This window comes from Rhamphochromis sp. 'chilingali' (assembly GCF_963969265.1).
Source record: "Rhamphochromis sp. 'chilingali' genome assembly, chromosome: 3".
Taxonomy (NCBI): domain Eukaryota; kingdom Metazoa; phylum Chordata; class Actinopteri; order Cichliformes; family Cichlidae; genus Rhamphochromis; species Rhamphochromis sp. 'chilingali'.
This window is the reverse complement of record NC_137931.1, coordinates 44,814,557-44,840,498: the sequence shown is the minus strand read 5'-3', so window position 1 is coordinate 44,840,498 and position 25,942 is coordinate 44,814,557. Positions and strand designations below refer to the sequence as shown.

General features: G+C 41.7%; 1 protein-coding gene across 1 annotated transcript; it reads left to right on the top strand.

The window, feature by feature from the left end:
* Positions 1-10,082: 10,082 nt before the first annotated feature.
* Positions 10,083-25,937, top strand: LOC308393736 (adenine DNA glycosylase-like; the record flags this gene model as incomplete). The annotated part of the gene is made up of 23 exons (XM_080877691.1): positions 10,083-10,299; positions 10,691-10,821; positions 11,011-11,050; positions 11,126-11,199; positions 11,291-11,332; positions 11,421-11,492; positions 11,594-11,707; positions 11,799-11,896; positions 11,972-12,116; positions 12,219-12,306; positions 12,381-12,563; positions 14,610-14,755; positions 14,846-14,995; positions 16,072-16,122; positions 16,203-16,345; positions 16,609-16,628; positions 17,178-17,282; positions 19,529-19,716; positions 23,204-23,284; positions 23,410-23,466; positions 25,126-25,240; positions 25,548-25,675; positions 25,770-25,937. Exons 1-23 carry the CDS (start codon positions 10,194-10,196, stop codon positions 25,935-25,937), a joined length of 2,445 nt encoding a protein of 814 aa, XP_080733817.1. The 5' UTR covers positions 10,083-10,193.
* Positions 25,938-25,942: the final 5 nt, after the last annotated feature.

Below are 25,942 nucleotides of genomic sequence, written 5' to 3'. Positions count from 1 at the left end.
TCTAATGATGCTGCCTGTATAATGTAAACAGAATTGGTCCTAGCACTGAACCCTGTGGAACTCCATAATTAACCTCAGTGTGTGAAGAGGACTCTCCATTTACATGCACAAACTGGAGTCTATTAGATAGATATGATACAAACCACTGCAGCACAGTACCTGTAATACCTACAGCATGTTCTAATCGCTCTAATAGGATATTATGGTCAACAGTATCGAACGCTGCACTGAGGTCTAGCAGGACAAGCACAGAGATGAGTCCACTGTCAGAGGCCATAAGAAGATCATTTGTAACCTTCACTAAAGCTGTTTCTGTGCTGTGCTGAGCTCTGAAACCTGACTGAAACTCTTCAAATAAACCATTCCTCTGCAGATGATCTGTTAGCTGTTTGACAACTACTCTTTCAAGGATGTTTGATATGAAAGGAAGGTTGGAGATTGGCCTATAATTAGCTAAGACTGCTGGGTCTAGAGATGCTTTTTGAGTAAAGGTTTAACTACAGCCAGCTTGAAGGCCTGTGGTACATAGCCGATTATTAGAGATAGGTTGATCATATTTAAGATCGAAGAATTAATTAATGGCAGGACTTCTTTGAGCAGTTTTGTAGGAATGGGGTCTAAAAGACACGTTGATGGTTTGGAGGAAGTAATTATTGAAGTTAACTCAGAAAGATCAATTGGAGAAAAAGAGTCTAACTTAACATCAATGGTACTAAGAGTAGCTGTAGATAATATTACATCTGTGGGATGATTACTGGTAATTTTTTCTCTAATGATAAAAATTTTATTTGTGAAGAAGTTCATGAAGTCATTACTAGTTAACGTTAAAGGGATGGTTGGCTCAACAGAGCTCTGACTTTTTGTCAGCCTGGCTACAGAGCTGAAGAGAAACCTGGGGTTGTTCTTATTTTCTTCAATCAGTGATGAATAGTAAGATGTTCTGGCTTTGCGGAGGGCTTTCTTATAAAGCAGCAAACTTTTTCTCCAGGCTAAATGATGATCCTCTAGATTTGTGACACGCCATTTCCTCTCCAGATTACGAGTCATCTGCTTTAGGGTACGTGTTTGAGAATTATACCACGGAGTCAGGTACTTCTGATTAGAGACCTTAGTTTTCACTGGAGCTACAGTATCCAGAGTCGTACGTAGTGAGGAGGTGAAATTATTAACAAGATAATCGACCTCTGTTGGGGTAGCGTTCAGATAGCTGCTCTGCTCTGTGTTGGTACAGGGCATTGGAGATGATAACAGTGGGTGGATTATATTCTTAAACTTAGTTACAGCGCTTTCAGAAAGACATCTACTGTGATAAAGTCTACTCTCCACCGCTGTGTAATCAATTATTGTAAATGTAAATGTTATCAGGAAATGATCAGACAGGAGAGGGTTTTCAGGAAACACTGTTAAATGTTCAGTTTCTATGCCATAAGTTAAAACAAGATCTAGAGTGTGATTAAAGTGGTGGGTGGGTTCTTTTACATTTTGAGAGAAACCAATTGAGTCTAATAACAGATTAAATGCCATGTTGAGGCTGTCATTTTTAGCATCTACATGGATGTTAAAATCACCCACAATAATTATTTTATCTGAGCTCAGAACTAAATCAGATAAAAAGTCTGAGAAATCAGACAGAAACTCTGTGTAAGGCCCAGGTGGACGACAGATGATATCAAGTAAGACTGGTTTCTGAGTTTCACAGCTGGGGTGGACAATGTTAAGCATCAGGCTTTCAAATGAATTAAAAGTCTGTCTTGGTCTTTCATTAATTAATAGGCTGGTGTGAAAAATTGCTGCCACACCGCCCCCTCGGCCTGTGCTTCGAGATTTCTGGTAGTTAGAATGACTCGGGGGTGTTGATTAATTTAAACTAACATAATCATCCTGCTGCAACCAGGTTTCTGTAAGGCAGAGTAAATCGATTTGTTGATCAATTATTAAGTCATGTACTAACTGAATGCAACCATCTGGTACAATTACAGCTATTCTGAACTATGCAATTTATGAAAACTATGCAGCCCATTCAGCAACTGAAGAATTTGAAAGTAAATTAAAACAAAATATAATTTTACATTAAATAAAAAAGTTTTAAACTTAATTAAAATAAAACATGTCTTAAATTACAATAAGTAAACTGTCATGTTTATTGCTGCCAAAAAAAAGTTGAACACATTTGGACAGTGAAGGAATGTCAGGATTCTTGCTCAGAAAAAGGATCAACATGCTCTGAAGTCAGAGCACAAAAACCTTTTTTATAACAAAATATCGATTTCTGCTGTCCCTGTATTGATACATTATTAGCAAACAAAATATCACGATACGACACAGAATCGATTCCCCCCCCCCACCCCTAGTAAATGTAGAGTAGGAGGAACTCATGTACCACAACAGACTGCTGGGATTGTATAAAAATGTGAGTCAGGAAGCGCAGGAGGAAGAAGCACACCACAGAGTTACTCAGCAGAGTTTATAGAAACTTGTGTTAGAGCAGGGGTGGCCAACCCGCGGCTCTCGAGCCGCATGCGGCTCTTTGCCTGGTTTCATGCGGCTCTTACGTTCATATCAAAGTTTGTGTTTTGATTTTTTTTATGTTGTTGTTTTAAAATGTGCGCGTTCGCTTCGCTTGAGTTCAATACGGTATTTTCATCAAATGCGCATGTGTGTGAGATGAAAATACCGCAAAGTTTCCCAGTAGGAGCAAGTTCGCCCTTAAAATGGCAGGAAAAAAATGCACAGCAAAAAGAAAATATGAAGATGAACACAGGACGTTTTTAACAGAGTGGGAGAGTTTATATTTTTTTGTTGAACGCAATGGTAAGCCATTCTGCCTTATATGTCAGACGTCATTAGCACATTTCAAAGCTTCAAATCTTCAGCGCCACTTCAGCTCACTCCATGCTAACATCGACCAGGAATTTCCAAAAGGGACTGAACTTCGCAAGTACGAGTTGGCCACTTTGAAAAGTCAGGCAGAAAAGCAGATACAGTTTTTCCAAAAATTTACGAAGCGGTCAGAGCTTCTTTGAGCTTTTGGATGCCGTGAAACTGTTTATGGAAAAGAAGGACAAGGACTATCCCGAGCTCTCGGACCTCAAGTGGATTATGGATCTGGCCTTTTTGGTCGACATGCTGTGTCACTTGGACAGACTGAACCTGACCCTGCAGGGTAAGTTAAAAATGCTCCCTGACCTAGTGCAAAGTGTGTTTGCGTTTGTCAACAAACTGAAGCTGTTCAAGACACATATTCAAAAGGGAGATTTAACGCATTTTCCCACTCTGCTAAAAGCCAGCGGGCAAGTCGCCAGTGCTGCCCTGAGTAAGCAAAGAGCCAGATATGCAACGCTGATTGAAAACTTGCACGAAAGCTTCGTGACCCGGTTCCATGATCTACAATTGAAAAGGCCACAGATTACGTTCCTCGTCGACCCATTTAATGCAGAGACCGGCTGTTTGAAAGTCCCGCTAGTCACAGATGAAGCTGCGGCTGAGTTGGAGATGATCGATCTTTGTGAAGAGGACCAATTGAAACCTGCTTTAAGGGAAGGGACCATTGAGTTCTGGAAAAGTGTGCCAATGGAAAAATACCCCAATGTCAAACGGGCTGCGCTTAAGATACTGTCAATGTTTGGGTCAACATACGTCTGCGAGTCTGTGTTTTCTACCCTAAAACATGTGAAATCAAAGCATCGATCTGTTCTGACTGACACACATGTGAAAGAATTGCTTCAAGTGACAACAACGGAATACAAGCCAGATTTAAAGAGGATTGTTCAAGGCAAGGAATGCCAGAAGTCCCACTAAACAACATGCATTATAAAAGTAAATGCTATTGTAGATTATTATATTTTTGTTTGTGGACTTGGTTGAACTGAGAGTTTGTGTGTGTGAGACAGTGCACACAATGTTCATTGTTGAAAATGACTGGCCTGTGGTTTTAGTACTGTAGGAGTCCATTTCTGTCATTATCATGTTGGTGTGTGACATTTACAATAAATCTGGCTGAGCAGAGATATGTGTGTGTGTGTGTGTGTGAGAGAGAGAGAGAGAGAGAGAGAGAGAGGGAGAGAGGGAGGGAGAGGGAGAGAGAGGGGAAAGGATGGGTGATGTTCATGTGTGCCCATGCGTATGATGTGGCTCTTTGCGGTAACACAGTAAAAAAAAAAGTGGCTCTTGGTCTCTGACTGGTTGGCCACCCCTGTGTTAGAGTGTGGATATACTTTCGTATTTGCTCGTCTGCTTTCACAGCCATATGAACTTAAGTGGCATCCTATTCTTTTTCCATAGGGTTAAATATGATATCGACTCACCCTTTGCAGCCATAAAAGCTTCAGCTCTTCTGAGAAGGCTTTAATAAAAGTTTAGGAGTGTGTTTTTGCACCAGTCTTCCAGAAGCACATTTGTGAGGTCAGACACTGACGTTGAATGAGAGGGCGCGGCTCGCAGTCTTTACTCTAATAATTAGAGTAAAGACTGCTGCTATGGCTGCTATGGCTGATAGTAGCCGTTTGCATACTATGCATACTCTCTCCCTCTTCATATGTGTGTGTGTACAACAGTTTTATGTTAATGTGCAATCCTTAATATGTTTTGTCTGTGTGTGTGTGTGTGTGGGGGGGAGTGTTCGCCCAGGGCGCCAAACAGGCTAGGACCGCCACTGTCTGGAAGGGTGGTGTCTCAGGGGTCTGTGGTTGTTGTGGTTCCCCTGTAGTTTGTGACAGCTTTAATTCCCTGTGCGTGTTGTTGTTGAGGTAGTAGCCTTCAAATTGTTGTGAGTGGGCCCGCTTTGCTGCTCTGATGCAGTTCGTAGTGGGCTCTCTTATACTCTGCCTGATCTCCTGCCTTGATTCGTTTTAAATTTCGATAGAACACTAAGTCACAGTTGGGTAATGATGTGCAAAACTCTGTATTTGTTGTCTGACCACAGCAGCATTTTTCCTGAGTGCAAAAACAAGAAACAACAGTTGTGCCCCTTTGAGGAATATGGCTCATTTGAAGTGCTGCTAACAGTTGCAGGAAGACGTGTCTGTAACAAAGTAAAAAAAAGGAAAAGATTTCTGAACATTGCATGAAACACAAAACATTTCACTCCAAAACTCCTACTTTTTTTTAAGACCTGGCAACCCTTTTTTGACCATGTTCAGACTTTGCGGTCTCGCAACGCTCCCAATTAGCCAGGTCAGAGTTTATTATATTTTATTTTATCTTATGTTTAAGTAAGATGTTTAAGTTTAAGTATATGGACTCTGTTGTGCCTGCGCCTTATGATGGCATTTACTTACCTACTTTATACATATTTCTTTTCTCTTACAGAATTGACTTATCTCTACAACTAAGCTGACCACTCATTATGTTTGTGTTTTGTTTTTTTGTTTTTTTGTTTTTTCTTGGTTTGTGTGTTTTGTTTTTTCTGTGCCTGTGTGGGGGTGTGGGCTTTGAAACTCTCCACATCTCTCTTGTACACTCAGGAACTGTTATCTTGTACTCCAGGGTTTGCTACTCGTATTATTAGATTGGACCCTTTCTTTTTTCTTTTTGTACACCCACTGGTACTCCTATAATTAGGAGGTGGGAGTGTATGTTTCATATTGTTTTATGTTCTTCAAAAAGAAAACGGCATATTGTTCAATTTGTCTTTTGTAAAAATGGATGCAGAAACTTTAATAAAAATATCTGAGGAAAAAAAAACAAAAAACAAAAAACAAAAAAACTCCTACTTCCAGCATACATCACTCCCTCCATCAATGCAACAACTGATACAAAAGTAATAGCCTATAATTAATTTATCTGCTGTTTCTCTCAGGTAGTTGTTTACATTATATAATTTTTTGTGTTCAGTATACGTCACTACAATGTGATTTCAGAAATATATAAATATAGGGACAACAGGCTCTTCTGCAGCAGGCTCTTGTCATCAATTACCAACGTTTAGGGTGCTCTATAGTATACAATAAGAGTACCCTGCAAGTTAATTCATGACGTGAGAGGAGTACCCGGCGTGTTGATAAGTGAAGCAGAGGGACCCTGACCAAGAGTCCATATTTGAAGAGTTAGGAGTGATAACGTGTTGTAGGGACAGAACATAGACACCTTTGTAAATTGAGAGCTTTGCCTTTTGGCTCAGTTGTTTCTTTATCATAACAGTGATACCTCCACATTACTGTGGAATCCGACCTCCAACTCCTGCTACATCCTACCATCACTTGTAAAGAAGCATCACAAACTAGACACAATTTCATCCATAAAAACCACAAACAGAATTGGTGACAAGGGCCAGCCCAGGCATAGCTTAACCTGCCCTGGGAACAAGCACCGCATTGTGCCAAGAACGCAGACACAGCTCTCGCTTTGGGCATACAAAGCTTTTTTGCATTTTGTTTTTTGGGGTGATATGCAGAACCAGTCTTTCTTCAAACATGATGTGCACAATGACATCAAAAAGTTCCGCTTTGAACATGTACGTAAAGGTCAATTCCACTTCTGGATTATAGCTTAAATGGCACTAACTGGTAGCAATAAAGATTGCCATTAGGATGTTTTGCAACAGTAAGATTTTTTGTGTTTGTTTGTTTGTTTTTTCGTTTTACCTTCAAGTGTTTTTCCAGGGCATAATGCCAAAGCAGAGGTGGCCTCCTAAGCCTTATAGCCACGCTGATTGTGAGATTTTCCATTTGTAATGTATGGCCTGGGGATGTTTTTTGCCATACCATTAAAAAAAAAAATCAAATGCAGATGTGTATGTATAATCAAACAAAATAATTACATCATAGTTGTATTATTAGTGAGGGTTGTGCAGTTTGAACCTCAAGAGGTACAGAGTACTGCTACATAGACAGGGGTCTAGTGCTGTCATTTATTTTTGAAATTAATTTAGTTTCATTCATTTAAAGATTTTTGGATTTCTCTTCCACTCAGATTTAAAAAAAAATATCTCACTACAATCCTTTTTCTGCACAACACACTTTAACTTTCTGGGGAGAAAAACACTAAAATCAAGTACCAGCTGAAATATGAAGTATAAGTCCTCCTACTGATTAGCCAAATTCTACGTCTTTGCACAGTTGTCTAGAGGTTTCAGAGAACTACCTAAAACAGTGTCAGCCTTCATTACCAACTTGTTGAATTTTGCTAATAACTGGCTCTAAAGCTGCTACTGTCACGGTCTGCCAGGGCAAGCCGTGGGGATGTTGGAGAAAGGTCCCAAACGCTGGACAATGAACAGTGCGTTTATTTACAGTGGGGTAATGTACACCACACAATAAATCTCCAATGTGCTCCCTCAACTCCTGTGTTGTGCCTTCTCCTAAGTGCTGGTATTTCGTGCTCTCTGCTCCCGTGCCTACGCACACCCCGTGCGTCCTGCTGTCCTGTGCTCCGCTCTCCTCCCGAGGGGAAAAAAATAACAGACGCAGTCGTTACGGCAACAACTCCAGCAGGCATACACTTAACAGCACTTTAAACACTGCCATGGCATCTAATTCAACAATCCTGCGCCGGAGGAAGCTCCATCACTCTGTTAAGTAGCTCCCCCGACGAGCTTGATCAGAAGCAGGTGTGTGAGAACCTAGGCGTGACCAGCAGCTGGTCAGCCACGCCCATCAGGCCTGCAGGTGGCTGTCCAGCCACACCCGCAGACAGACAGAGACAGACACACACACACACACACACACACACACACACACACCAGCATGGAACACAAGAGCACAGTGCAGCAAACATACATCCAATACAATAATAATAATAATAAAGGTCCACACTGCTCACAGACCCCGAGTCCCAGGAAGCGGGTCCGTGACAGCTACTCTATCAGATGACTCTAAGATATATGCTATAAGAAAGCAGCTGCAGTCTTTATACTTAAAATCAGGGGCAGCACAGAAGGATTTGAAAGAGAGGACATCTAAGTGTGTGTCTTCAGCATAAACGCGCTGTAATCTCAGTTTACTTTACATGGGCTTTTTTTCTTTTTATCAATACAGCTATAAAGTGTCACATAGTTATCATAACTCAAGTATTTGTGGTTAAGGGGAAAAAAGCAAATTTCCAATTTTCAACTACTTGCTAACAAATAATGTACTGACTTCTATTGATTAGTCAAGAAAAAAAATGTTAATTTATATAAAACTATTCATACAAATCTTTACAATTTCCTACTCTTCCACTAGGGGCAACATAGAGTTATACACAGGTAGAGAAAGTTTGTGAGGGAGACATCATACACATACATAAAATATCAGAAGAATGTCACTTTTGGGGACAGGGAAGGTTTTTGGATTAAAACATGTTTTAGAGCATGCTGAACATTATTAGAGGTATTAGAGGTAACATTATCAGCTATTTATTAATAAGTGACTTTTATGTATATATATGCCTGTATATATTGGGCTATTCTTAGTGTATTGTCTGTCCCTGTTAATATTTGTTTATAATGGAGCACTATAAAATAATTTCCCCTATGGATCAATAAAGTATTCTGATTCTGATTCTGAAATCTACTTGGGGACGGTGTTTTGGTCCCCAAAGGGAGAGGAGTACTCAATTGACTGGTGTGTGAGCTGATAGAAGGCCCCAATTTTCACACAAGTAAACTCTCTCACACACACACACACCAATTAAACACTTCACCAATTTCTAAGCATATTTTTAAAGTTGCTATCGACGTGGAATCCTCAACAGATTCTTTGTGTCCCTTCTATGAACTTTAGTTCTTTCCGTAGATCTTCAAGTAGATTCAGGTCAGGTGACTGCTGGGCCATTCGAGCAGTTTTATTTTCCTTCTCTGAAACCAAGTGTGAGTTTCTTTGGTTGTGTGTTTGTGGTTACTGTCTTGCTGAAACGTCCGCCCTCATTTCATCTTTATCATCCTTGTAGATGGCAGCAGATTTTTATCAAGAATGTCTCGGTGCATTTTTCCATTCATTCTTCCTTCAATAATATGAAGCGTGCCAGTAACGTATGCTGGAAAAAGCCACACACCATGACGTGAACTGTTGTTAAGGTGTTTTTGGAGACATATGCAGCGCCTTTTGACCTCCAAACATGGTGTGTATTACAGCATCCAAAGAGTTCAGTTTTAGTCTCATCTGACCAGACTATATCCTTCCAGTATTTCACAGGGTTGTCTAAATGTTTTTCAGCAAACCTTACACATGCTTAAGCAATGGAGTCGTATGTGGTGAGTGTGCATACAGGCCATGGTGGTTGACAGCACTACTTATAGTTTTCTTTGAAACAGTTGTACCTGCTTATTCCAGGTGTTTCTGTAGCACTTCATGAGTGGTCCTTGGCTCTCGGCAACTCTTTTGATTATTACCTGCTGCGTGTGTGTGTGTGTGTTTGCTGTTTGTGTGTGTTTGAGTCAAAGGGGGCATAACACTGTTCATTTGTTGTTTGTTATTTATTATTGCAACATCCTAGGATATGTGCTGTTTTTCAGTCTGCTCATTTTAGCTTTAATTGTCCTGTACCATCTACCTGAGGGTAACGGCTCAACCAGGTGATGATCTTCTGTGTCGTGTTGATGACCTTCTGGAGTGCTGGACAGCTGGCAGCCCACACTGGTATGCAATATGTCAGTACAGATTCAACACAGTGTGTATAGAAGGACACCTGCAGCTCCTTGGGTAGGGCTGTGGTGATGCCATCTGGAAAGAATCGGATTTGCAGCTGCTTCATTTTTCAACATGAAAATGGTTCCAAACACAGCCAAAAGACACACAGTAGGGTTGTCTAAATCGTGGATTGGCTGCAGGTTCAGAGACTGTACTTTAATGTTATTGAAGCAATGTGGGATCATCTCGACACAGATCAGAAAGGGAGCCAATATCCAGAGAAGAGCTTTGCATTTCGCTCAAGCAACCTGGAAAACTATTCCTGAAGGCTACTTAAATAAATGACAAGGAGGCTGTTAAAGACTCTGTTTTTGACTTATATGCTGTATTTCCATGTATGTTTGCCTATTTTTCAATAAATCGTTCATTTTTTTTCTAGCAAAATATAAAGAAATGACTGGTCTTATTTTGACCCGCCCACCGGAGTTGACGTTAGCATACGTAACGGATTTCCTCACAGCTAATTGGATGAGCCGGGACCGTCGCTCCTTAACGTGGCGGGAGCCAGAAATGAATGCATGAAGCAAACGTGTCTGGTCCTGCTGTGCGGACAGAAACACAATCGGTTGCTTTATATTATTTCTGATTATGAGCAGGTTACGTTCAGCGATGCAGAAAGGCAAGCGAGCCGCAGTGGAGGTGGTAGAAAGCGCATTACCGAAGCGGAAGAAGTCAAAGACAGCAGTGAAACAAGGTAGCAACCATGCTGCTGTTACTTAATATCTGCGCGTCGTAGAGAGATCTACATTTCAGCTTTCATTGCATACTTGAAAGTAAACACATCGCTTTCCCTGATGCTAAAAATGATGCTAAACTGTTTAAGCAGTGCCAGAATGTTTTAGCAGCTTCAGAATTTACAGCAGTACAGATGCGTGCACAGCCAAACCGGGTCCTGCAGGCTCGTGTTGGGTAAAGTTTGATACTGCTGCAAGAAATGGCATGAATGTCTGATGGGACTTGTTTCAATCTAATAATCATATTTATTATAGTATACAATAGAAACGTTTAATAACGGCATAATAGGCAGATATGATTTCAGTGAGATTTCTTTAGTCTGAGTGAGAATTGTGTTTTTGGTCTTCCAGAGGAAACCACAGATGCTTCCTCACCATCTCCGCACCACACTTTCCCTGATCCTGCTGATGTCGTCCGCTTTCGCTCTCAACTCCTTAACTGGTACAACAAGGAGAAGAGAGAGCTGCCATGGAGGACTCTGGTAAAAAGAAACTATATTATACTACTTCGTTGTCATCATTAATATACATTAATGTAACATGTGATATAGAAATAAGTTTGGTTCAAAGTTAACGTTTCAGCCATGTCAGTGTTCTGGTGGTTTCTGTCGTATTTTTAGTTTTTTTTCTCAGAGGAAATTTGTAGCTTTGCCTTTCTTTACTTTCTACAGGCTATAACAGAGTCAGACATCAACATCAGGACATATGGAGGTGAGAAGAGTTGGGTGCATTCTTGACAAATGTACACATCTTTAACTGCTGCTTAAAGTGATGTGCTTTTTTCAGTATGGGTTTCAGAAATAATGCTGCAGCAGACTCAGGTTGCCACAGTAAAAGACTATTACAACAAGTGGATGAAGGTGTGCATCGTGTAGCTTTCTTGTGCACTGGACTTCTTGTGACACTGATTTCACTGTGTGCAACTTAAAGCTTCTATTTATTATGCTGCAGAGGTGGCCCACAGTCCAGGAGCTTGCAGCTGCCACTCTAGAGGTGATGCCTTAAAGCAGCAAATGCACATACAATGATTTTAAAATGCTGATGTTTTTAATTTGGATGTACTGATTGTGTTGATTGGTAGGAGGTGAATCAGATGTGGGCAGGGCTGGGCTACTACTCCCGTGGAAGAAGGCTGCATGAAGGAGCGCAGAAGGTCTGATTGTGTTCTTCCCTTTATCTAACACTTCTAAACAGTCTGTCTGCAGAGAAGTCTCACACCTTCTGTGTTTGGGTGTTCATTATATGTTCCTTTAGGTGGTGTCAGAGCTAAAGGGACAGATGCCTCAGACGGTTGAGAGCCTGCTCAAACAGCTGCCTGGAGTGGGACGCTACACTGCTGCAGCTATAGGCTCTATTGCACAGGGGCTGGTGGGTCATTAGACATGGATATCTGCAGCAGAGCAAAGTCTTAGGTACTCTCTTATTAATCACTCATAGTGATGTGATCTCTCTTGTGTAGGTTACCGGAGCTGTGGACGGTAATGTCATTCGGGTGCTGTGTCGCCTGAGGGCGATTGGAGCTGACAGCACAAGTCCAGCAGTGACAGAGGCACTTTGGTGAGATTCACCTCCAAACCAAAATGATATATAAACGGAAAGCTTTTGAATGTTTTTATTTCTCTTGTGTTTAAGGGATCTGGTCAATTTGCTGGTGGATCCTGAGAGACCTGGAGACTTTAACCAGGCCATGATGGAGCTGGGAGCACGAGTCTGCACCCCTAAAGGGCCCCTGTGCAGTCAGTGCCCCGTGCAGTCTCACTGCCACTCTTATCACAAGGTTGGGATGATTTCAAATTGCAACTGGTACCGATAATGCTAACACAGATTAGAAAAGATTCTCTCCAGTTAATGGCATGAGGCATGTTGTGTGTCTGCACAGGTTCTTGTCAAACAAGAGCAAAACTCTAAGAAGCTTTTGGGGAAGCTGGGTACAAAGACTTCAGAGCTGCCTGACATAGAAGACTGCAGTAAGTCTCCTCCCCTTCAGACCTCTCAGATGTCTGTATAGTCCTGAAATTAAAGTATCTTTCTATATGTGAAGCGAACAGTGTAACATGTCCCCTGTGTCCCTCGGAGCCCTGGGATGATGAGCTGGGTGTTCAGAACTTCCCCAGAAAGCCGTCGAAGAAGCCCCCCCGGGTGGAGCGAACTCTTACCTGTGTGGTGAAGAGGCCTGGAGATGACGGGGAAGAAAGGTTCCTGCTCATACAGAGGCCAAGCAAAGGTTAGCACTGATTGCAACATCAGCTTGTGCTGGTCAAGCGTTGGATTCAGAATGTGCACAATTGTATCCTGATAACGAGACTGAATCAGACTGCTTGAATCACTGAGAAAACTGTTAGTGTTAGGAGCAGTGTTGGGACTAACGCGTTATTAAGTAACGCGTTACAGTAACTACGTTATTATTGTGGTAACGAGCACGGTAACTAGTTATTATGCCAAAATCAGGAACGCGTTACTCGTTACTGGGATTTAGATAGGGTCGTTACTCGTTACTTCGAGTGGTGGCTATCGCGGAGCTTCCACAGATTCAGTAACATTAGCAAGTGGTGGAGGCAGCAGGTGGATGAAGGAAAAGAGACCCGAGGCGGCCGCCGGTCCAAGTGTGAACTGAACTTCAGGTAAGAAGTTATGACCTGCAGTCTCTCTGGGTCAGATATGAACCAAGTTTAGGTGGAGTTTATTTTCATTATTCTGACTTTTTCTGTACTGCGTGCTAGCTAGCATGACGGAGTTTCTATACAGCTGGGTGGTGCTATGTTACTGATGTTGAACTTTATTTTGTTCATAAGTTATTAGAGTTGCCAACCGTCCCGTCTGGTATTCAGAGAAAATATTACGCGTTTCTTATTGAGGTGAAAAGGAACAGTTTGTCCCGTAATTCAGCTACAATGGAAAAGACACAAAGCTGGAGTTATTCTGTCTTTGCTGCACAGCTGCCTCTTCTTTCATTCTCCCCCCTCCCTCTCCTGTTTCTACTTCAATCATGAAACTGATCAATGATCAGCTGATCGGCTCTCTTGTTTGTTTATCGCTCACTTTGCGCCGAAAGAGGAACCAGCGGATGTCGCGCTAAACAGCAGCAGCACGTTTAAGCTTGATCAGCTGTTGTTAGAATTTATTTAATATTAATTTCTAGTATCAGCTGATGTTTGCTGGAGCCACAGCTGTAAACCTGCTGGTCATGATATCGGTTTGGTTATGTGATGAGAGGGAAACATGAAGATGAAACCAGGAGATGTCCTTACTGGATCATCAGAGCTGAACAGGTGATGGAGAAACAGGTTTACCTTTTAGGTGACATGGATGAGTTGAAGGGAAGTTATGAACTGTTTCTGAGAGACAAATAACACCAGGATCGTTTTTTAGGTAGCTGACAGCTGGTAACTGTGCAGGGGCGGGTCTAGCAAAGTGTTGCCAGGGGGGCATGTAGGGCATTAACAGGGAGAGGAGGGCACAAAGAAATACTTTTCTTTCTTATTCTCATTTAAAATGTCTCGCTTTTAAAAAATAATTATCTGAATCTTACAACAAACGATTGATAGATTGATGCATATATACCATCAGAACAGTGTACATCACTGTCACAACAGTGTTTATTTTCATTCAAAGGCTTTATGATTTTTCCTATAACGGTGGGCTGGTCTCTAGTCAAAATGTCCGGGCCAATTTTCTGTCCCAGTCCAGCCCTGTAAGCAGCTCATCTGCAGTCTGGTGTTACCTACATCTTCCTATTCAGAAGGCAGAATTTCCGAGTTCTGAGTACAATCGACAGCACCACGACTGCAGTTTTTGTGTTGGATGTAAAAGGCGCACATGACTCTGTGACGTAGGCTAGAATCATGGCAGCAGTCAATGACGGTCCAGGCGTGGGATTTCTCTCGTGGAAATATGCACATTATCTTTTCCTTTCTATTGGTCGGTGGCACAGTGCACTTGTGGCAAGTAAGCAAGCTAGGAGACTGGCAAAGTTATGGAAGCAACACATTAACAAGAGAATTCTGAGTAAAACCAAAGTTACTTTCCCTAGTAACTAGTTACTTTGAAAGTAACGAGTAACTTGAAGTAACTGAGTTACTTTTGAGAGAAGTAACTAGTAATGTAACTAAGTTATTATTTTAAAGTAACTTACCCAACACTGGTTAGGAGTGATGCATTGGTCTGGATGCAGGCTATAATTTTGGTGGATGTCTCAGTCATTGTGCAGCTTGATTCGGACACACATAAGAAAAACGGTAAAAGTAAGTAAATCTGTCTGGGTGGGCTGCAGGTTTGTTGGCAGGCTTGTGGGAGTTTCCAAGTCTTCTGCTTGAGGTTGAAAACTCTGAGAAGAAACAGAAGGGGGCGCTCTGCGAGGAAATCAGCAGAATACTGGGAACGCATTTAACTGAAAACCTGTTCCAGTATGTGGGAGAGGTAAGCTGGATATTTAGACCCTCTGTCATCTGCCTTTAATAGGAAATAAGCTGTTTGTGTAACTCTGCTGCACTGGTTGGCTGTTTGCAGGTGGTCCACATCTTCTCCCACATCCACCAGACTTATGTGGTTTACAGTGTGTGTTTAAAGGAGAGGGACAGACACACAGAGACTGAAAACACACAGTGGCTCACTAGATCTACTCTACAGGGAGCTGCTGTGTCCACAGGACTGAAAAAGGTTTGTGGTTGTTTTTTTATGCACTTGTCTGAGTGAATTCTGTCTGTGTAGCAATAAGAGTGCACTTGATTGTCACTTAGAGAAAGCATGCTATAACAACCTGCCTTTACCTTTCCAAATATATATTGGATATAGTGAAAACGGGGCTGCAGTGGCTCGTGCTGTCAAAGTTCATTTTCACTATGCAAACAGATTCAGATCATCACCTGCTGATCCTTAACATTGACCACAAACCTTTTCATAAAAGGCAAAAACAAAGTAGCTAAACAGAACCTAAGTCGCAGTGTGTAGCTTCCCTTAATACTGGCAACCCACACACTGAGGTACCGCTTGGTGGTACAAGAACAAAAGCTGCGGTTCGGTCACAACTTTCCGTGACTTCATTGATTACAAAACCCCAAACAAATAAGCAAGAACGCCCCCCCCCCCCCCCCCCCCCAAAAAAAAAACAAACAAAAAAAAAATACAAGAAATGAAGAGCCAAGCAGATAAATCTGAGTAGAACAGAGGGTGGGAGAAGAAGATTGTGTTGGTGTGTTTTCAATTTGCTGTGTGCTGGTACATGATGACACGAGCCACAGTTCAGGGGTTCCTCCTCTCTGCTCTGACAGTCTGACACTCGGGGATTAATTCACAAAGCACATCCTGTGATTATCCACAAAAATGCACTCTTCATTAAAAAGCTTTTATTGGCTCATCTCTGTGAAAAGCCTCAACATGAAAGTCAGTTTGACACATGCGGCGTTCTTACTGCAGTTTTGAGCTCCATGGTTCAGTGCAGATGTTCAAAGGGGAAGTCAGACAAGTTTAAATCAGGTTTTTTTACTGGTGGAGTCAGATAAAGAACGTTTCCTGCTTTGTTCTGCTACTACACACAAATGTTTTGGGTCAAAGGCTGATCGAATAAAACTGAATGTAAAGCCATAAACAAATAGTCCCCCAGTAATGTCACAGAAAATACACATACATGTGTAAAATGTCGTCAAGATTGTCTCACGTTTCTGTAACGTATTTAAAAAAGCATCTAATTGTGCTTGTGTGGTCTGTGTGAAACATCAACATTAAATCTCCTGCAGATTGTGAAGCTTTATGATTCTGTGGACAGTCTGAAGGAAAAAAACACAAAGGTGAGCCTCGACATTTGTAAAACTGCTCAGATAATTTATTATGTAATCCTACCGTAACTGTTTGTCTCTGCTCGTCTTAGGATGGAAAAAGGCAAAAGGACTCGGGAATAATGGATAACAAGAAGCCGCAGAGCTCTAAAAAGAACAAACTCAGTGCAGCGAGCAGCGGCAGACAGCTCTCCCTCAGTTCCTTCTTCAAGACTGTGAAAGAGGAATGTTGTTAGTGTCCCTGAAAAGTGCCTTTCCACATGCATGTACCTAAATATCGCCATCACTGCGGTTTCCACTTTAAGCTATTAATATAGCAATCCATTTTTGATTAAAATTGTATTGTGTGATTTTTTTATATTTTTTTATTATTTTTTAACGACTGATTTCTGTCTCATTGTAAACCAACTGCAGGATTTTAAGTAATTTCATATGAGCCGACGACGTGTTTTACACTTAGTATGTTTCATAATTGTCATGTTTGTTGCCACAATAAAGTTGTAACATGGGAAAGAAGTGTAAATAAAAGATAAGCTCTAGTCTTCACTTGAGCTGGTGACGTGTGAGTTGAATGTCCAACATCTGTAAGGCCAAATCAAGATAAAGATTGAAGTATCTTTTTACAATAATGACCATTTTACATTCTGAAGGATTCATTTGTATTGAAATGACCTCGTCTGACTGTCTGCATAAGTAAGGAGGTAAAAAAGTCTTTATCAGCCAAACCTTGTAGGGAAACAGCGCCCCTTAGTGGGCCGAATGAAACAGGAAGTGATCGAAATCACGGTTTCTACACATGGAAAAACTGGAGCGAAAGACGCTTTGTGTCACCGTGCAGTGTTTGGTTTGTTTGCCTGAGCTGCAGCCGATCCTGCGTTAGCGCGGCTGTTTCTGGCACGGCTGGTTGCTCCAGTCTGTCTTCATTTTATCGCAGGGCTGCAGCTGCACTTGGCTCACATTTACTGAACTTTAAGCCCAGTCCAAAGGTTCCCCCACGCTGTCACTGAAGTTTACTGCGTCTGAGCATCAGCGGGCAAATTGCTGTCTTGAACTGCAGGACGTTTGAGGGGTTTTATTCTTCTTCTTTTTGTTTAAAGTCCTTGAAAGCTCTCAGATGGATTCCGCACGGCAAACTGTCCTGTCTGTACACCAGAGGATAGTCGACAATGGAGGTATGATGTTGATTATTTTCCCACATGTGTGTTACGCTTTTATTGCTTTTTCTTTTTGCATCCCTGTGTCTCGTGTGGTTGTTGGGCAGATTTTCAGTGTAAAAGGAAACCTTGTCTTAGTCTGTTGAATGAGTGGGAAGATGCAGATGTGCTCCAGAGCTCGGCTTCACAGTGACTGCTCTGTGGTTTTTGCCACATGACTGTCTGAATGAGCGTGACACTTTTTATCTTGTTATTGTCTTGTTACAATTATCTTTGTAATAGGCATAGAGGAGCAGCAGGCATCCAAGCTCACTCACCAAGAATGTTTATGGAGAAAACTAGTTGCTTAGCTGCTTGTTCATAAATGCTTGAAAACAGCACATGTACATGTACACTCACTGGTGCTCCTGTTCAACCTTATTTGTTAGAGAAATATTTAATCAGCCAATCACATGGCACATGACATTGTTATATTTGCCACACAACTGTATTTACATTTGATAGAGAATGGACCAAAAAAAAGAAGAAAGTATCCAGTGAGCAGCAGGTCTCTGGCTGAAAAATGCCTTGTTGGTGTCAAAGGTCAGAGGATAGGAAGGCAACTGTAACTCAAAAACAAAAAATAAAAATCCCTTGGAGCAGATGGGCGCCACGCCTGTCAGCTAAGAACGGGAAACTGAAGTTACAGTTTGCACGCTGAACAACAGAAGACTGGAAAAATGCTGCCTGTACTGATGAATCTGAAACATGCATGAATACCATGGATCCATCCGTCCTTGTATCAACAGTTCATACTGTTGAAGGTGGTGTAATGGTGTGTGGGGGTCAGTGTTGGTCAAGTTACTTGAAAAAAGTAATTAGTAACTAATTACTGATTACTCCCCCAAAAAAGTAATCCTGTTACTTTACTGATTACTTATTTTCAAAAGTAATTAATTACTTAGGTTGTAAATCGTGTTTTTAAAAAGTAACTGAGTAGGTGATAAAGTGATAGATCTTTCAGCCCAATTCTACTTTTTCTGCATAATCCATCATACAAAATGGAATCAAATGGAAAAGTCTCTTTTTAAAACTTGTTTTATTAGTTTTGATCTTTTAACTTTATGCATCAAGCAAAAATTTAATTATATGCAACATTCTCTGACTGGAAGAAATTTAACATTTAAACTTATTTTCTGCACATTCCAGCACATAAAATAAAATATTTTTTGTGTTTACACTCAGTCTTTCAAATAGATGCAAGTAAAACACAGCAGAAAATAAATAAAGTCAAAGACTCAGCGGTCCTGTTGCTCTATTTTCACCTGTAAAGCAGGAGTGGGGTAGGCGGAGGTTTACCCTGGTGCAGGTGTGCCGCGGTCAGTGGAAGAATCCGCGAGTTTCTCTGTGAGTTTCCCATTACGTCGTAGCTACTCGGTGCTTGTTTGGAAGTTTAGGGGTTTTTTTCGCTGTAAAAATAAGTTTTCTTCCCACGCACAGCGGACACTAATGTTTTTGTCACTCTTTATGGAATCAAACTCAAAGTAAGGTCAGTACTTCCACGCTTTAAACGCTGCACGCTCATACTCTCTCTGCACTCGATATATGATCCACTGTTGATCTGCACACAGCTGTTGTCACTAACGTCGCACTCGCTGACGTCACTGTCATGAGACATTCTCGCAAAGAAATCACGGTTTTAGTAACGCAGTAACGCAGCGTTCCTACGGGAAAGTAAGGGTAATCTAATTACCGTTTTTGCGATAGTAATCCCTTACTTTACCCGTTACTTTAAAAAGTAATCAGATTACATGCCCATCTCTGGTGGGGGTATTTTCATGGTCCCTTAGTACCAAGTGATCATTGTTTAAACAGGTCGCTGTGCTCAAAGGGCCTTCACAGTCACCAGATGTCACGAGAGCACCTTTGTGGTGGGTTGGGAGAATGCAAGCGGCTGTGTGATGCTGTCATGTCAACATGGACCAAAATCTCTGAAGAAGGTTTGCAGCACCTTGTTGAAATCTGTGTTATGAAGAATTGAGGCAAAAGGTGGCCCAGCACTGTACCTAATCAAGTGGCCGGGGAGTGCATATTAACTAAGTTACAGCAAGGTTCACTTTTTTGCATTTCCTGAGCAGCCTTGAGACAAAAACCACATCTCAGGAATCATTGGTGAGAAATTCGTGAGATCACAGCAGCTCCAATCATTATTTTACTTTGGATCTTTCCTTTAACACATTTGTTCATTTTTAAATTAAACCTAACCTGCAATTCCTGCTGTCCAGACAAGAGAACGGACCCCTGGCTGTTGGTCTACTCCCCAGTCCCGGTGACGCTCATCTTCCTGCTTTATCTGTTTGTAATCTGGGCCGGCCCTCGTCTGATGAAGCACAGGGAACCCTTTGAGCTCAAAGTGGTCCTCATTGTTTACAACTTCGCCATGGTTGGCCTGTCTGTGTATATGTGCCATGAGGTGTGTTTAAGCTGCTTCTTTGTTCTGTTATAACAGGGAAACTAATTAACCAACCAGCTTATGAGCAAAGCAATGATGTGTTTGAACAGTGGCACAATGTCTCTGTACTTGCATCTGTGCACCAACCTAATGAATTCAAATATAGAGTTCAGCTGTGATTGAAGAGAAGATTTATAGATTCAGTTCAAAGGGTACTGAGACCCGTGTCCAATCTGTGCTTTGCAGGTTGGGTTCAGGTCAGGAAGAGATTATAGCGCTATAGGCATCAGACTACTACATGCTCTTTTTATCAGCAGTAACATCATCAATAAACACCAGTGAACCAGTTTAACTCGCGGTCGTACATGTTTTTGTCACAACATCCCCTCCAACATGTTTGGCTGATAATGTGGTGTGTTTTGGATCTTGAATCCTTCTTTTCTTCCTCTCTTTCTGCTAAACGTTCGTCTTAGTTTTGTCTGTCCAACGAATCTTGTTCCAGAACTAGTCCGTCTAGATGTTTGTAGCAAAGCCTCATCTGTCTTTACTATTGTTGGGTTCAATTTAATTCAATTCAATTCAATTCAATTTTATTTATATAGCGCCAAATCACAACAAAAGTCGCCTCAAGGCGCTTCATAGATACAGAGAAAAACCCAACAATCATATGACCCCCTATGAGCAGCACTTTGGCGACAGTGGGAAGGAAAAACTCCCTTTTAACAGGAAGAAACCTCCAGCAGAACCAGGCTCAGGGAGGGGCGGGGCCATCTGCTGTGACCGGTTGGGGTGAGAGAAGGAAGACAGGATAAAGACATGCTGTGGAAGAGAGACAGAGGTTAATAACAGATATGATTCAATGCAGAGAGGTCTATTAACTCATAGTGAGTGAGAAAGGTGACTGGAAAGGAAAAACTCAATGCATCATGGGAATCCCCGGCAGCCTACGTCTATTGCAGCATAACTAAGGGAGGATTCAGGGTCACCTGGTCCAGCCCTAACTATATGCTTTAGCAAAAAGGAAAGTTTGAAGCCTAATCTTGAAAGTAGAGATAGTGTCTGTCTCCTGAATCCAAACTGGAAGCTGGTTCCACAGAAGAGGGGCCTGAAAACTGAAGGCTCTGCCTCCCATTCTACTTTTAAATACTCTAGGAACAACAAGTAGGCCTGCAGCGTGAGAGCAAAGTGCTCTAATAGGGTGATATGGTACTACAAGGTCATTAAGATAAGATGGGGCCTGATTATTTAAGACCTTGTATGTGAGGAGCAGGATTTTGAATTCAATTCTGGATTTAACAGGAAGCCAAAACAGGAGAAATCTGCTCTCTCTTTCTAGTCCCTGTCAGGACTCTTGCTGCAGCATTTTGGATCAGCTGAAGGCTTTTCAGGGAGTTTTTAGGACATCCTGATAATAATGAATCGCAGTCGTCCAGCCTGGAAGTAATAAACGCATGGTTCACGAGAAAGACGCTGTAATTTTAAGATTAGACTCAAAACGTTACTTTTTGATGAAGCTTGTAGTTGGGGTTAGATCAGGTGACCCTGAACGATCCTCACTCACGCTGCTGTTGTCTCAGACGGCTGCAGTACTTCATGTGATGCACTGAGCGCTTCTTCACCACTCCCCTCTTTTCTCTGCCCACGTGTCTTTACACGACTGCAGCGTGTCATTCAGTTTTTGTCCTCTCTTCCTTGGTCTGTGTTTGTACTGTCTCCACATGCGCTGCCCCACCCTGAGCCTGCTTTAGGCTTCTTCCTGTTAAAGGGAGTTTTTTTTAGGTTTTTTTTTGTTTTTTGTTCTGTGCTTACTCAGCGGGTGTCACTTGATTGTTGGGTTTTACCTTAAAAACAGTGATCACATCATATTAGAACAAACAATGACAAGAAGAGTGGACACTAGGGCTGCCACAAACGATTATTTTGATAGTCGACTAGTCACCGATTATTTTTGCGATTAGTCGACTAATCAGATCATCTTCCATTGGAGGTACAGCGTACAGCTTATTGCACCAGCAGCATCTGGTCTTATATAACTATCATTAGCTTACAGCTTGAAGTGTTTGTGCTAACTAAAAATAAAGACAAGATGGTAGTTTATTAATTTTTAATGAAATTTGCAGATTGTTTCGGTGAAGTTTAATAAACTCCTTGCTTTCTAAAATATAACAGGACACCGGAGTATATTCTCCAGCTTCTGATAATCAGCTGTCTGCTTGACAGTTTTAGCTGTGCAAAAACTATAACTTTAATCTCAGCCAAACCGATTTACTCAGGAACAAATAAAATACTAAAGAAAGCCAAACAATAACATTTTTAAGTTATCTAAGTGACTTATATATATGTTTAACCTGACTAGCGAAAGACGGCGGTGGGTTTGAAAACGATTTGCCGGGAGTCCGGTGTTCTCACGGCTCTAGTTAGCCTTGCCCCCGCCTAGCTATCGAGCTAGTGGGTAACAGACGTCTCCGAAAACGTCGGAGCGCTTTTGAAAATATGTGGTGTCTTGATAAACTGAGCAGATATTTGAGGTTTACACAGCTACATTCTCGCCTGAAAATATGTTAAAGGTTTATTTTGTGACCCAGAAAGAATAATAAGAGTAAAGTTAAAACTAACTAGCTGCCGCCATTGTTGGAAGCTGCGCTATGAATTCTGGGACACAGCTTCTTCTTCTTCGGGGTTTAATGGCAGCTGGCATCCTTGTACATGCAGTGCTGCCATCTTCTGTTTCAGTCCGTTATTACACTCTTAAATCCTACTACTCATTCCTGCGTCCTTTGTGATCTTACAAAGCTTCAAACGATGCGTCGACTATTAAATCAGTCGTCGACGATTTTAATAGTCGACATAATCGTGGCAGCCCTAGTGGACACAGAGGAGAATATAGATAACAATAACGGAAACACATCAATACAGTAATACAGTATTCGATATGAGCCAGTATCACAGAGAGCAGGAATGTAGTCGCTGCTGTCTGTTAATGATGTGCGGATATGTCTACAGTTCTGTATATTAACATTTACAGTTTTCACTACTTTTTAAACGTGTTTTTAAAGGATAATTTCGAGTCTAGTAGCACTCCCAAATTCATAAATTCCTCAACATGAATTAGTTCTTGTTATTCGGGTATTGTCATTTTCATATTGGTCATAAAAAATGAGGGTGTGAGCCAAACGTCGTCGGCTATCGGACTACTTAAAAAACAGAGGAACATGTTTAAAAAAAATCTATTTGTTCTTCTTGAAGTGCTACTGCAATATCCTCATTAACCTCTTTAACTACAGCTGGAAATCTTAGTGTCAATAACCTCAATTTTCTAATCCTTGAAAATCCATTGTGGTGGTGAACAGATGCAAACTTTCCAAATACTTTGATAAACCTGACTGCATGACCCAAAGCACACATGTTAAAATACTTCTGTACAGTATTTAATTTATTAATAACTGTGTTTTAGAAAGTCTCGTTTCATGAGATATGTGAAGATGAATAACTGCCTGATTATTTTCAGTTCCTTGTTACATCCTGGCTCCTTAACTACAGCTTGCTGTGTCAGCCTGTAGATTACAGCACCAGTCCGCTGGCAATGAGGGTAAGAAAGTTATGCATTGAGTATATTTTGTGGTTTGTTTGTTGTGTGTGTGTCTGTTGAGAAGTTTGATGCATATCATACATACCTGACAAACAGTTTATACAGAAGTTACACTTTTTCCCCAGATGGCCAGAGTGTGCTGGTGGTTTTTCTTCTCTAAGGTCATAGAGCTCAGTGACACGGTATGTATCTACACAGCCCAACCTAAGCTGATGCACTCTTTCCTGATCCTGTGTCACAGCAGCATCGCCTCCGTACCAACTTCTAAACCTTCCCTTTAAATGTTGCTTGTATCTCCTGATTGTTTTCCATCCACTCCACCCTGCTCTTCTCCACCTCTTCACCTTTTCTTCATCCTCCATCACCTTTTCTGCTCTATCAGCCTGTCCATTGCCACTGGAAGCGGGAAAAGCTCAGAGTGTAACTGAACCTTCATCTTAAACCCATCTGTCACTCTCAGGATCAATGCTGAGACCCTCTTTGGAGGGTCCGCCACATTAGGTGCTGTTCAAAAACAACGAGATTAAAAAATGTTGTAAATGTTTGTTGGCCCGTAGACATTTTCAAAGAATAGAACAGCAGGTGGGGATGCAGTCGAGCAGACAATCGTTGCCGTTGCTGTAAGGCTAAAGCAGAGCGTGGGGTTCAAGTCCACACTGTCACCATTTTTTTAAAGACTAGCAAGTGGGAGCATAGAGAAATTTTTTGCATATGCGATGGATTGATCTTAACATAAGCTCCAGGAATATATCATTCCACGTTGCTACTGGTGCTGACTGTAAGTTTTTGTTTCTGGCAGAGAAAGGTGAGGATGTTCCAAAGCTTAAAACGATTAACATTGTGCTCTTCATCACATACGTCTCTGCTACTCTCAGTGTCCTCATGCAGTACAGCTCTTCTTTTGCGACAGTCTTGTATGCACCTAATACCCCAAAGGCACAGTCGTAGTCTTAGGAATTTCCTTCTCTTTTTTCCAGTAATCATACAATGTCTCACTTTCCAAGTAAACCTCGCAGCTCCTCTTACACGTGTCCATTCTATCTGGACCAACCGGCTTTGTGTTTTCTTTCAATACTCACTGCTGCCCTGACTCTATGATTTAACTTTCTCTCATTTGCTCTTATTTTCTTTATTCTTCATCCCTGAAAATTACTCCTTTTGATTTTACCCATCTGTCACCTCTCAGTATGTTTCAGTATTTATGCTTCCTGTTCAGTTCCTTTCCTTCTAGCCCTTAGTACAGGCACTTTTCTCCTTCCTTATGCTGTGGTGTCTGTGTCTGCTAAAGCTGCGAAGAAGAAAAAATACTTTTGTCTGGTGCTTTATTCAAGGAATAGATCACCATAGCAACTAGCACCTCATGTTTGATATGTCATATCTTTTCTTTCCTCACATATGATGTAGCTACAGATGGGGATCATTCACGTTAGGCGACTGCATAAACTTCAATTCAATTCAATTTTATTTATATAGCGCCAAATCACAACAAAAGTCGCCTCAAGGTGCTTCATAGATACAGAGAAAAACCCAACAATCATATGACCCCCTATGAGCAGCACTTTGGCGACAGTGGGAAGGAAAAACTCCCTTTTAACAGGAAGAAACCTCCAGCAGAACCAGGCTCAGGGAGGGGCGGGGCCATCTGCTGTGACCGGTTGGGGTGAGAGAAGGAAGACAGGATAAAGACATGCTGTGGAAGAGAGACAGAGGTTAATAACAGATATGATTCAATGCAGAGAGGTCTGTTAACACATAGTGAGTGAGAAAGGTGACTGGTGACTGCATTGCATATACATTGCTAGCTGCTAGCTGTAGCTCTTTGCTCATTTCTCTGTGTACAGCTCCTGATCATCCTGCGGAAGAAGAACAATCAGCTGACGTTCCTTCATGTTTACCATCACAGTACGATGATCTTCAACTGGTGGTCGGGAGTAAAGTATGTGGCAGGTGGACAGTGTGAGTATTCTCATACTGAAATATTTTGTCCTCAGATTTGTGACCTCATTCCCCCAAACAACCATAAAGTCCACTAAGAGTAAAATTAGCTCCACTGCTTTAACTAGCTTCTCCCTTTAGGGGTCGCCACAGTGGCTCATCTACCTCCACCTCCCCGATCTCTGGCATCCTTCTCTGTCACACTAGTCCTCTTAGTGGTCTTCCTCGTTCCCGCTTGCCTAACAGCTCCATCTCCATAATCCTTTTTCAAATATATATTTAAACCAGCTTTTCTGTGTGGAAAACCTTTTTCTGTTGTTTCCTGCAGCGTTCTTCGTCGGCCTGATCAACACCTTTGTCCACGTTATAATGTACTCTTACTATGGCCTGGCTGCACTCGGCCCTCACATGCAGAAATACCTGTGGTGGAAACGGTACCTGACATCTCTGCAGCTGGTGAGCGTCTCCAGCTCTGTAGTGAGATATTCAAAAATGTGCGCACCAGCATGTTCGAATCATTAAGCCGATCTGAACTGTGTCGCCTCTCCAGGTGCAGTTTGTCCTGATCGTTGTGCACACAGCGTACAACCTGTTCGCAGATTGCAACTACCCTGATGCCATGAATGCTGTGGTGGTTGGTTACTGCATCACCCTCATCATCCTCTTCAGTAACTTTTATTATCAGAGCTACCTCAGGAAGACGAAGAAGCAGAAATGAGACGC